General features: G+C 44.8%; 1 protein-coding gene across 4 annotated transcripts in view; it reads left to right on the top strand.

Annotated features, from left to right (window-relative positions):
* Positions 1–12,880, top strand: part of CSMD2 (CUB and Sushi multiple domains 2) — a 289,568-nt gene that overhangs the window by 44,356 nt on the left and 232,332 nt on the right. For all 4 annotated transcript variants that reach the window (XM_085559781.1, XM_085559782.1, XM_077788452.2 and 1 more), the window contains one exon: positions 1,351–1,463. In XM_085559781.1, the coding sequence (XP_085415907.1) occupies positions 1,351–1,463 (113 nt within the window). The remainder of the gene's footprint in view (positions 1–1,350; positions 1,464–12,880) is intronic.

Below are 12,880 nucleotides of genomic sequence, written 5' to 3'. Positions count from 1 at the left end.
GTCAGAAGTGGTGAGTGTGACCTTGTGTGGGTTTTTTGCCAAGTTAGAAGTGGTAAGTGTGACCTTGTGTGGGTTTTTCCTGGAGAGTGAGACCTTGTGTGGGTTTTTTGCCAAGTCAGAAGTGCTGAGTGTGACCTTGCTGTGGATTTTCTTGCTGAGTGTGACCTTGTGTGGGTTTTTCCCAATAGGTGTGACCTCAGTGTGGGTTTTTCCTACTGAGTGGGATCTTGTGTGGGGTTTTCCCATTGAGTGTGACCTTGTGTGGGTTTTTCAGGTCAGAAGTGGTGAGTGTGACCTCGCTGTGTTTTCTTTCCACTGAGTGTGACCTCACTGTGAGCTTCTCCCAGTGAGTGTGACCTTGCTGTGGGATTTTTCCCAGGCCAGAAGTGACTTGCTGTGGGTTTTTTGCCAAGTTAGAAGTGATGAGTGTGACCTTGCAGTGGATTTTCTTGCTGAGTGTGACCTTGTGTGGGTTTTTTGCCAAGTCAGAAGTGGTGAGTGTGATGTTGTATATGGGTTTTTCCAGTGAGTGTGACCTCACTGTGAGCTTCTCCCAGTGAGTGTGACCTTGGTGTGGGTTTTTCAGGTCAGAAGTGGTGAGTGTGACTTTGTTGTGGATTTTTTGCCAAATCAGAAGTGGTGAGTGTGACCTTGCTGTGGATTTTCTTGGTGAGTGTGACCTTCTGTGGGATTTTCCCAGTGAGTGTGACCTTGTGTGGATTTTTGTAGCCCAGTCATGAGTGTGACCTCACTGTGAGTTTTTCTTGCTGACTGTGACCTTGTGTGGGTTTTTTGCCAAGTTAGAAGTGGTGAGTGTGACCTTGCAGTGGATTTTCTTGCTGACTGTGACCTTGTGTGGGTTTTTCCTGGTGGGGCTGACCTCACTGTGGGTTTTTCCAGGTGAGTGTGACCTCGCTGTGGGTTTTCTTGGTGAGTGTGACTTGTGACTTTCAGGTCAGAAGTGATGAGTGTGACTTTGCTGTGGGTTTTTCTCAGTGACTGTGACCTTGTCTGGGTTTTTCCTGACCTCCCTGTGGGTTTTTCCTGACCTACCTGTGGGTTTTTCCTGACCTACCTGTGAGTTTTTCCTGACCTACCTGTGGGTTTTTCCTGACCTGGCTGTGGGTTTTTCCTGACCTGGCTGTGGGTTTTTCCTGACCTCCCTGTGGTTTTTTCCTGACCTCCCTGTGGGTTTTTCCTGACCTCTCTGTGGGTTTTTCCTGACCTCCCTGTGGGTTTTTCTCAGTGACTGTGACCTTGTCTGGGTTTTTCCTGGTGGGGCTGACCGTGCTGTGGTTTTTTCCTGACCTCGCTGTGGGTTTTTCCTGACCTCCCTGTGTTTTTTTCCAGGCTGACAGGATTCCAGCTGCCTGCTCCCATCGTCAGCAGTGGCCTGGTGCTGTCCCTGTGGCTCGTCAGTGACTACGCCGTCAGTGCCCAAGGCTTCCAGGCCAGCTACGAGGGTGAGTCCAGGAGGAGCTGCAGCTGGGCTTGGGAGGTGGGAACTGAGCTGCAGAATCTCTACCAGCATCTGGATATTTCTGCTTCGTCGTTGTGTAAATTAATATATATTTTTTTCAGCATTTAAATTGCTGGTTCCTTCCAGCAGAGTGTGAGTTTGGTTTTTTTTGTTTGTTTGTTTTTTTCATTAGAAGTGTATTCAGGCTGAATTCCCTGGAATAGCTGGGAAGGGTGGGTAATGTCAGGAAAATTCATCCACAAACACCTGAGGTTTATGTCCAAAAAGAAGACAGAGGAGTCCTGGAACTTTATTTCAATAAAGGGAGAGGCATTGGGGCATTTCCCTGGGGTCTCTCAAATTTTTGGAGGATGCAGCCTCCTTTTTATCCCAATTTTGTATTTGAGAGGTTCAGACTTCCCAGAACACCTGATACCAAACATTTCCCTCTAATATACAACCCTCCCTTTTAATTTTTAATTCTTATGGAATTTAGGGTTTTCCCCATTGTTGCTTTCATCATTCAATATCCAATTTAATTTATCAGCAAACCTGCAGTTTATTTGTAAAAGCAAATATCCTTTTCCATTCACCAATCAGTGGAATCCTCCCCATTGTTTCTTTTCTCTCAGTGCTGGTTTTATCTACCAGCAGACCCACAGCTGGTTTGGGAAGACAAATCCCTCGTTCCTCTCAGTAACGTGGGGCTGACACTGGGATTTCCGGGAGCAGTGTCCATGTGGGCACCACGAGATTTGAAGTACTGCAGGAGATTTGAATTATTGCATTTCTCTTACATACTCTTCATCCATTTCTTTTGTTTTTCCCCCCCTGCCTGCCCCAGTCCTGAACTCACCCCGTGGTTGCTGCCCTGGGGCCGTGGGGGTGAAGGGTTTTGTGTGAAGGTTTAAACCCTCCAACACTCTGGGCCAGTGGATCCCTTGGACATCTGGAAAAAGCTGTTTTATAGTGGAAGTCAGGTCATGATGTTCCGTGGTGCTGCTGGGGAAATGACAAATTAACCATGTTAAAATTCCGCTTACACGGCTGTTGATTACTGAACCTAAAATGCTGCCCAGCTCCCCATAAATGTTTTTTTTTTGTTGTTTTTGGGCTTTTTTGGTTTTTTGTTTTTTTTTTTTCTTAAAATTATCATTAAGGCTGAGAACTTGTTGGTAATGAGTCCAGCTGGCCAATTACCCCAGACATTCAGCCGGGGAAAAGCCTTCACTGAGGTGATGGTGGAGCCTCACAGCATTTCCTCCTCGTGACAATCAAGTTATTTTCAAACCCCCTCCAGTTCCTGGTGGAATTCTCTCATTCTCTGCTCTGCCCCGAGGCTCTGGGAGGGTTTTGGGGGAGCTGAAGCCACCAGGGGTTCTGTGGGGTCAGCAGTGGGCACAGAGCTTGGCCCAGGATTGTCCCACTGGTCCCCATAAGGTCAGAGAGCAGCTCTGGGTATTCCCAGGGCTGGGGGCACTGGGGAGGATTTTGGGACAGGTGAAGGTTCTGGGACAGGTAAAGGTTTTGGGACAGGTAAAGCTTTTGGGACAGGTAAAGGTTTTGGGACAGGTGAAGGTTTTGGAAAGGTAAAGCTTTTGGGACGGGTGAAGGTTTTGGAAAGGTGAAGGTTTTGGGACAGGTGAAGGTTTTGGGACAGGTGAGGATATCAGGTAAGGTGAGGATGTCAGGAGAGGTGAAGCTTTTGGAGCAGGTGAGGATGTTGGGACATGTGAGGATGTTGGGACATGTGAAGGTTTTGAGACAGGTGAAGGTTTTAGGACAAGTGAGGATGTCAGGACAGGGGAGGATGTTGGGACAGGTGAGGAATTTGGGGCAGGTGAGGATGTCAGGGCAGGTGAGAGTTTTGGGGTAGCTGAGGATGTTGGGACAGGTGAGGATGTTGGGTTAGGTGAAGGTTTTGGGGTAGGTGAAGGTTTTGGGGCTGGTAAGGATGTCAGGACAGGTGAAGACTTTTGGACAAATGAAGCTTTTGGGACAGGTGAAGATTTTGGGACAGCTGAGGAATTTGGGGCCGGTGAAGCTTTTGGGACAGGTGAAGATGTCAGGGCAGGTGAGCTCAGCACCTGTGGGCAGGAAAGGCAAATCCATTTGCAAAACTGCTTTTTTCCCCCCAAATTTTCAGGGTCTGTTTCAGATTTGCCCATTTGCAGCCCCTCTGCTGGAACATCTGTCAGTCTCCGTGTGAGACACGTCACTCCCAAATCCTGGCACAGAGGACACGCAGCTGCTTTTGCACTTTCTTGACATTTCCAGTTCATTTTTTGGCATTTACACACAGCTCCTTGTACACTTTGTAATGTTCTTTCATTACCTTGATGCTGCAGGAAATCTTGTACAAAGGCTGGCGCCAGGGCTGCCCTTTAGTCACACACATCTGAAACGATCTGGGGTTTATTTGGCTGGTGATTAGGAGGCTTTCAAGGCTCTAACTGAGAGGGAAAATAAATGTATTTAAAACTTAACCCGAGCCAGAGTGACAGAGAGAGCGTTGGCATAAATCAGAGTTTTATTTTGAGGGTGGGAGAGGGGCTCACTTGCTGAAATACCACCCTGAGCCTGCCCCAAAGCAAATTATTCACATTTTGGGTGTTCATTAAGGCTGAGGGAGGTGAGAAATGCAGTTTGAGTTGCTGCAGGAATGCAGCTTCAGTTCCTTGGCTGTTGGATTCCAAAATGCAGGGAACTCTCAGAACGTTGGGCATGGAAGCCTAAACTTAGAATTAAACCCAGGACTTGATCTGAGACCTTGGAAAAGGCTTCCAAACTTTGGTGCTAGAAGCGAGAATGTGCATTTGTAGTTTAAAGCAGAGACACGTTAGGTTAAGAAGAAGAAAGTTTAGAGTTTTGGAGTTTGGGATATAGAAAAAATAAAAGTAATTACAGAGGTAAACAAAAAAAATTAGAATGCAGTACTGTAGGTTTGTGTGTCATAACATGATTGCCTAAGAAAGCTTACACTGCAGCATGTGTCCATAAGATTAAATATTTAAAGACTGGGATCAAAACCATAAATACCCTAATTGGCAGTGCTTTATTGGTCAATAAATCCTTAAAACATTTTGTAACTAAGGGTCTTGTGACCTTCTGAACCGTGCAGTAATGATGTGAGCAAAACTCACCTCTGAAAAACGCCAATCACTTGGTTTTTAAAATTTTTAAAGTTGAATAATAATGAAATGGTTCTAAAAATAGTAATACAATTAGAGTAATAAAGTTTAGAGTCAGGACAGTTACAAGGCAATAAAAAGGAAAGAATTACAGATGTCCGGATGCTCTCGGACACTCAGTCATGACAAACATCCCTTGTGAGCAAAGGAATAACCTTAAAAGCAACAACCTGTTGCATATTCATAGATCTCATACATGATGCATAAATCCCTTGCAAATTAAGAACTTTTCTGGTGTTTGTCAACTTCTTCTCCTTAATCTTGGTGGTTCCATAAAGACAGAGAGAAGGTGGAAGAATGTGTTTTCTGCTAAGGAGGCAGGAACTCTTTATGGGCCCCCTTCACTGACATTGAAGAGTTTCTTGATTATCTCATCTTATTGCTTGAGCTTGTAACAAATCCTGCATCGCAGAGTTTCTATTTCAACATTATGTTGTAACCTAAAACTGTATTTAACAGACTACTTAAGAGAATTAATACAGCACAACTTTCTAACTTTACACATATAATATTCATCGTAACATCTGCGAAAAGCCGATCATAAATTATGCATTTTTCACATCACCCTTCCTGCCTATGGAGAAGATGAGAAAAATAAATCCCATCACCTAAAAACTCAGCAGTCCCGTCTGTAACTCATTCAAAATTCCTTCCAGAAGCCACATAGTCGGCAATGTGTGACTCAGGGAAGAGGCAGCGAGGGATAATTCCCGTTTCAAGTCCCGCAGTAAATGGCCCTGCTGTGATCTGCCATCAAAGCCCCTCATCATTCTCCTCCTCCCTCGGAGCCAGCCTTGGGAAATGCACCAAAAGAAACAGAATTTTAAAACTGGGAACAAAAGCTGTCAGGAACTTTTTTTTTTTTATATATTATTATTATTTTAAAAGGAGGACAGGAAGAAAGTACGGCTGGAGGCATCAAAGTGGCACAAAAGCACTGACGGTGCTGTCTGCTCTGCCCAGCCCCGAGGAGGCATCAGCTGGGCTTGGTGTGAGCAGAGAACGTTCCTGGAGGGCAGAGGGGGCTGGATGGGGACACAGCCACGTCCTGGTGTGCCAGGGTGCTCCCTGGGCATTCCTGGGCATTCTTGGGGTGCTCCCTGGGCATTCCTGGGCATTCTTGGGGTGCTCCCTGGGCATTCCTGGGCATTCCCAGGGTGCTCCCTGGGCATTCCTGGGCATTCTTGGGGTGCTCCCTGGGCATTCCTGGGCATTCCCAGGGTGCTCCCTGGGCATTCCTGGGCATTCTTGGGGTGCTCCCTGGGCAGTCCTGGGCATTCCCAAGGCATTCCCTGGGCATTCCTGGGTGTGTTCACTGGACATATCTAAGATGTTCCCTGGGCATTTCCAGGTTGTTTCCTGGGCATTCCCAAGGTGTTTGTGTTCACTGGGCATTCCCAAGGTGCTCCCTGGGCATTCCCAAGATGTTCCCTGGGCACTCCTGGGTGTTTGTGTTCCCTGGGTATTCCCAAGGCATTCCCTGGGTGTTCCTGGGTGTGTTCACTGGACATTCCCAAGGCATTCACTGGACATTCCCAAGATGTTTCCTGGGCATTTCCAGGGTGTTTCCTGGGCATTCCCAAGATGTTCACTTGGCATTCCCAGGGTGTTTGTGTTCACTGGGCATTCCCAAGGTGCTCCCTGGGCATTCCTGTGTGTTTGTGTTCCCTGGGTATACCTAAGGCGTTCACTGAACATTCCCAAGATGTTCCCTGGACATTCCCAGGGTGTTCACTTGGCACTCCTGGGTGTTTGTGTTCACTGGGTATTCCCAAGATGTTCCTGGGCATTCCCAAGGTGCTCCCTGGGCATTCTCAGGGTGGTTTTGCTCCCTGGACATTCTCAATTGTTGTCCATTCCCTGGACAACTAAAAAAGACACAAAACCAACAAAATTAAAATTCACAAAACCCAAACAAATGAAATCCCACAAACACCAAACAAACAAAAACCCCAAACCCAAATAAAATAAAAACCAACCAACCAAAAAACCCCGACTAGCTGAGGTGTTGGGGCTGGGTTGGATTTGATGATCTGGAAGGTCTCTTCCAACCCGATAATTCCGTGGATTTGTGTTCCCTGGGCATTCCCAAGGTGCTCCCTGGGAATTTTCAGGGTGTTGGTGCTCCCTGGGCATTCCCAAGGTGCTCCCTGGGAATTTTCAGGGTGTTTGTGTTCCCTGGGCATTCCCAAGGTGCTCCCTGGGAATTTTCAGGGTGCACCACCTGGTTCTGCACCACCTCACCCTGCAGAGGTTCCCAAGTGACCCAAAAAGCTCTGGGTGTTCCCTTGTTGTGGGAATTCCTGTTCCAGGGGGCACTAAAATTTAGTTTATTTGGGTTTGTGGATTTTAATTGATTTGGGTTTATGGGATTTTAGTTATTTGGGTTTGTGGGAGTCGAGTTCATTTGGGTTTGTGGAATTTAGTTCATTTGAGTTTGGGGGATTTTAATTTATTTGGGTTTGTGGGACTTTAGTTCATTTGGGTTTGTAGGATTTCAGTTTATTTCGTTTTGTGGATTTTATTTTATTTGAGTTTGGGGTATTTTAGTTCATTTGCTTTTGGGGGATTTTAGTTTATTTGGGTTTGTGGGACTTTAGTTCATTTAGGTTTGGGAGATTTTAGTTCATTTGGGTTTGTGGGATTTTAGTTAATTTGGGTTTGTGGATTTTAGTTTGTTTGGGTTTGTGGTTTTTAGTTTGCTTTGGGTTTTCCTCCTCCAAGGACAGTCTCAGCCCACCAAACCCAGAAGCTCATCTGGGCAGCTTTTAGGGAAAAATCTCCATTATTGAGTTCCCAAAGGCAAGAGGAACTCAACTGATCCATCCACGGAGCAACAGGGCCAAAAAGGGAGCTGGGAAAAGGGAGAAGTGCAGCTGTGGGGTTTGAAAATCTGGGATTGGAGCCCCCAAAATCCCACCCGGGGAGAGGCTTGGACCAGCACAAATCACTGGGTTGAATGGCTGGTGTGGCAAAAGAAGCGAGGGCACCCACGGCAGGACACTGGGGGTGAAAAGTTGTCAGATTTTTCTTGGGGAATTGGGAGAACAGACAGGATTTCATTTCCATTTCAATCAAATGCTTTGATCTCAAGGTAATTTTTTTATTTAGGAGCCTCTAGGAAACACCAGCAGTGCAGGGAGCTCCGTTTCAGCACGTCTCATTTGGAAAATATTTAAATTAAGTGCTTTCATGCTTTTAGCATCCCTAAATTTGTTTTCCTTCCCTGTTTACTGTCCCTTGAATTCAACATGATTTCCTAATTAGCCCCGTTCACCCTCAGACTGGGGGATTTTTCCTTCTTTTCTCACTAAAGGATTTTTTTTTTCCAGCCCCAGCCCAGCTGTGGAGTCCTGAATTTCCTTTTCAGCTGCAGAATTTTGGAGCCGGTTATAAATAATCCCAGTTAAATTTGACTGGGACATGAATCTTGACAGCCTCATTTGGTGAAAAAAAAACCTTCCTAAAAATATAGAAATGCCCATTTTTTTTTTGCTTGCCCTGGCAGATGTGTGAGGCTGGACTGCAAAGGGAATTAATTCCCTCCTTGCTGCCTCACACCTGAGGAATTCACTCAGAGCTGATTTAAAATAAATCAGAAAAGTCTGGGACAGTGAGAGGAAAAGTGAGACAAATTCCACAGAAATAATAAATAATAAATAAATAAAACAGGGGATGCAGAGCAGGGGGTTTATTTGCTCACTAATGAAGGGATAAAAGAGGATTAAATTATTAAAGTAAATTGAATTATGATGAAATCACCACCTCTGGGTGCTGTGTTAGACCAGAGGGTGACAAATAAAAAGGGACTTAAGGAAAAACACAATAATGGAACTCTTTGGGTTGGAAAACACTTCCCAAATCCAACTTGGGAGCAATCCCCACCTTGTCAAGCAGAGCATGGAGTTGTATTTTCATTTATATCCTTGTCAAGACACAGTTTATAAATCTATCTGTAGAAGAAGAATATAAATATACTTACTAAAAAGGGATGGATATATTTATATATAGGAAAATATATTTTAAAGGGATAGAAAGAAATACAAATATGAAAAAATTAATAAATGATATTTTAAATATAAATAGATATAAAATACACCTCTGTTTAAGTAAAATATAAATGAAGAGGGCTCTGTAAAAGTAGAGGGGTGCAATAGTGTCAGATGTTATTTTTTTAGGAATATTCAAGTGTGGAATTTGGAATTTTAATTTTAGGTGGGGTTTTTTTAGTGGTCTGGATTTTTCCCCTCCAAAAGCAGAATTCAGTGGGAATTCCTGGAGGGACCCAGGGCCCTTTTTTCAAGGGATACAAAGGGATATAAACCAATAAGTGACTAGTTAAAAAAAATATATATAAATATAAAATACAGGAATATTTAAGTAGAATATTTTAAAAATGCTTTTTTTAAAGGACTATTCCTCTTTGTAACTTAGAATTTTAATTTTAGGGCAGAGTTTTTGTTGGTGGTCTGGATTTTTCCCCCCCAAAAAAGCAGAATTCAGTGGGAATTCCTGGGGGGAAGCAGAGCCAGGTGGATCCCTGAGGAATTCCAGGGAATGGAGTTTTCCCTTCCCAAGCCATTGACGGCAGCTGCAACAAATTCTCTCTGCAAACGCCGATTGAAAAGGAACAATTAGGGCTGCACGAAGACTGCTCATTTTCAGGAATTAGAGGCGCTGGAATCCCGAGGGAAACAACCCCGAGGAGCTGGAGCTGTTTGGAGAGAAATACTGGGCTCATTCTTCACGGGCTCTTTGCAGAGTTGTGCAAACAGATGGAGAAAATACAATTAAATTGGATTTTTATTGCTGCTTCCGTCCCCGCCGGAGCGTTGCTGGCTCTGGGATTTGTTGGGAATTTTCTGTTGCATTTCCCGGCTCTGGGATTTGTTGGGAATTTTCTGCTGCATTTCCCAGCTCTGGGATTTGTTGGGAATTTCCTGCTGCATCTCCCAGCTCTGGGATTTGTTGGGATGTTGCTGCTGCACTTCTCCCTTTTCCCAGCTCCCTTTTTGGCCCTGTTGCTCCGTGGATGGATCAGTTGAGTTCCTCTTGCCTTTGGGAACTCAATAATGGAGATTTTCCCCTAAAATCTGCCCAGATGAGCTTCTGGGTTTGGTGGGCTGAGACTGTCCTTGGAGGACGAAAACCCAAAGAAAACTAAAAACCACAAACCCAAACAAACTAAAATCCCCCAAACCTAAATAAACTAAAATCCACAAACCCAAATGAACGAAAATGCCCCAAACCCAAAGGAACTAAAATCCACAAACCCAAATGAACTAAAATCACCCAAACCCAAATGAACTAAAATCCCACAAACCCAAGTGAACTCAAATCCACAAACCCAAGTGAACTCAAATCCACAAACCCAAACAAACTAAAATCCCCCAAACCCAAATGAATTAAAGTCCCCCAAACCCAAATAAACAAAAAGCACAAAACTAAACAAAAACTCATAAAAGAAATGAAAAACCCACAAAACCAATCAGTTAAAAAATCCACAAAAACAAAATAAACAAATAACCCACAAACCAAACAAATTAAAAACCGCAAACAACCCAAAGTAAAGAACACATGAAGCCAAACAAACTAAAAACCCACAAACCAAACTAAAAAGACACAAAAGCAACCAAATTAAAATCCACAAAACCCAAACAAACTAAATCCTCACAAACACCAAACAAAACCTCCAAACTAAAAACCACAAACCCAAATAAAATTAAAACCAAACAAAGAAAACCAAACTAAAAGCCACAGACCCAAATAAATTAAAGACCACAAACCAACCAAACAAAAAAGACACAAACCCAAATAAACTAAAAACCACTAAGCAAACAAACGAAAAACCCAAAGTGAAGAACACAGAAAGCCAAACAAACAAAAACCCCAAACTAAAAACCACGAACCCAAATAAAATAAAAACCAAACAAGCAAAAAAACCCCAAACTAAAAACCACAGACCCGAATAAACTAAAGACCACAAAGCAAACAATCTAAAAACCCAAAATGAAGAACACACAAAGCCAAACAAACAAAAACCCCACAAAAGCAAACAAACATTCTGCTGGGGATAGTGAGGGTAAATTTCCAATATTAATAAGGTGCTAAATGCAGAATGAGCTTGGAATGCTGATGGGAAATTCCCATTTAGGATTCCTGAAGAGGTTTGGATTGGTTTGGGGTTCAAAACTGATCCCGTTCCAGCCCTGCCAGGGCAGGGACACCTTCCAGAGCCCCAGGCTGCTCCAGCCTGGCCTTGCACAATTCCAGGGATCCAGGGGCAGCCCCAGCTGCTCTGGGAATTCCAAAATTCACGCTCTGTTCCCTAAAAAGCAGCCAGAAAGTTACTTTTGGATAACAGCAGCCAAATGGGTTCGTCATCCATCTTGTTTGTGTTTCTGGCCCTTTTTGGGTGGATTTCTTTTTTTCCTTTTTGTAAACTCCGTTTCAATTTCCCTTTCTGGAATGTGCCTCAGCAACTCCTGAGCAACTTCAGTGCAACTTCCAAGGGGATCCCGAGGCTGGCAGAGGGGGAGCTTGGCTTTGGTGGAATCATCACCAGCTGCAGGAGCAGCAGCAGATGTGAGGCAGGAGAGCAGCGGGGCCAGGGGAAACTGAGGAACAAACGACCCCAGAGTGGGGCATGTGGGGAGCAGCCTCAGCAGCCGGGGCTGTCTGCCACCCCTCATCCAGACTTTCAGAGAAATCCAGACTTTCGGAGAAATCCAGCACTGGCTGAGCACAGCAGAGGAAACCTCAGAGTAAAAATGTGGGAAAATGTCCCATATAAAAATCCTTACAGTAAAAATGTGAAAAAATAGCAAAAAAACTCTGGATTCAGGGAAGAAATTATGTTGCCTGTTCTAGATCAGAAAGCTGAAGGATAGCTTTATTAAAATATCACATTAATATACTATTTAAATAGATCCTATCCTATTCTACATACTTACTGCTTACTTACCCATCTAACTCAAACTCGTGACTCTGCTGAGAGTCCAACCCAGCTGGATCCATTGGTCATTGACCCCAAACAACTTCACCAGAATCCACCCCAGCCATCACTGCAGGTGAACAATCTCCACACCACATTGCACATGGGGAGAACAAAGGAGCAGAGATAAAGATTGTTTTCTCCTCTCTGTGCTTCTCCTAAAGCTACAGAGAAAACAGCGTGGCAGGCCATAAAATCCTGGATTTTGGGATGTGCCAGCACAGGAACTTTAATTTGCTCTTTATCTGCAGGGAAAGTATCTCTGGGTTCCGTGGAAAACCAGGAGAGCAGGTCAGGACTGTCAATACTATTGAATGCCAGGGTTGTTCTACACAGGGCAGTGTGTGCAAGAGGAGATGGATAATTAGATTTCAAGCCTAGCCCTGCATCGATTCCATCCCCAATTAAGTGGTTTCCACCTCATGGAAAACATTTGGCTGGCAACAGGTTTGCCTTGAGCAGGTTTGTCGTGGGGAATTTTTGCCGTGTCCCTGCTCACAACCTGCAGCTCCTGGTCCATTGCCATGGACCATGGATGGGGAATGAGGGATTTGGCACAAATGTTCCCTGGCAGTGACGTGGATGGGAATCTGGAGAGAGAAACAGCACCTGGTTGGTCAGAATCCCTCACCTGGGCTTTTTGTCCCAAATTCACCTGAATTCCTGCTGGTGCTTCAGGTCTGTGCCAGCACTGGGAGAAGTGGTGTGAATAAAAACCTTGGTTTTTAGGAAGACCCCAAACCACCTCCTGCAGCATTTGGACAGCAGGTGCTGTTTTCTGGACAACTGCCAGAGCCCAGAAAGCCACCTGAGAGATCCAAAACTGCCTTTTAAACCCTATTGAGCTGCTTATTCCCACTTTGCTCCGGGACAAAAAGCACGGAGCAGAGCTGGAATTGTTCTCCTGGTCACAAGCACATTCCAGGCAGTGCCACTCCAGCCTTGGGAATGGCAAGTGGGCATGGCAGGGATGATGCAGTTATTTTTGCCAGCCTTGGCAGGAGCTGTGTGAGTGCAGCTCCGTCGTGTCCGATAAATTTTGGGATGTAAAATCCAGCCAGGTGTGCGCCCGTGCAGGGGCGATGAGCTCGGGGCTGCAGCAGGTGCTCAGGCACTCATAAAGGAAAAATTTTGATTAGAGGGTGAAGGAATAAATTGAAATTTAGCTGTGCTGGCAATTTAGCTGGATTTCCCTGGGAATTTGGGAGTCTTGTTCATAAACCCACATTTCCTTAG

This window comes from Lonchura striata, chromosome 23 (genome assembly GCF_050655825.1).
Source record: "Lonchura striata isolate lonStrDom1 chromosome 23, ASM5065582v1, whole genome shotgun sequence".
Lineage (NCBI taxonomy): Eukaryota > Metazoa > Chordata > Aves > Passeriformes > Estrildidae > Lonchura > Lonchura striata.
Note: the sequence above shows the minus strand (reverse complement) of the source record. Positions and strands in the feature narration are given on the sequence as shown.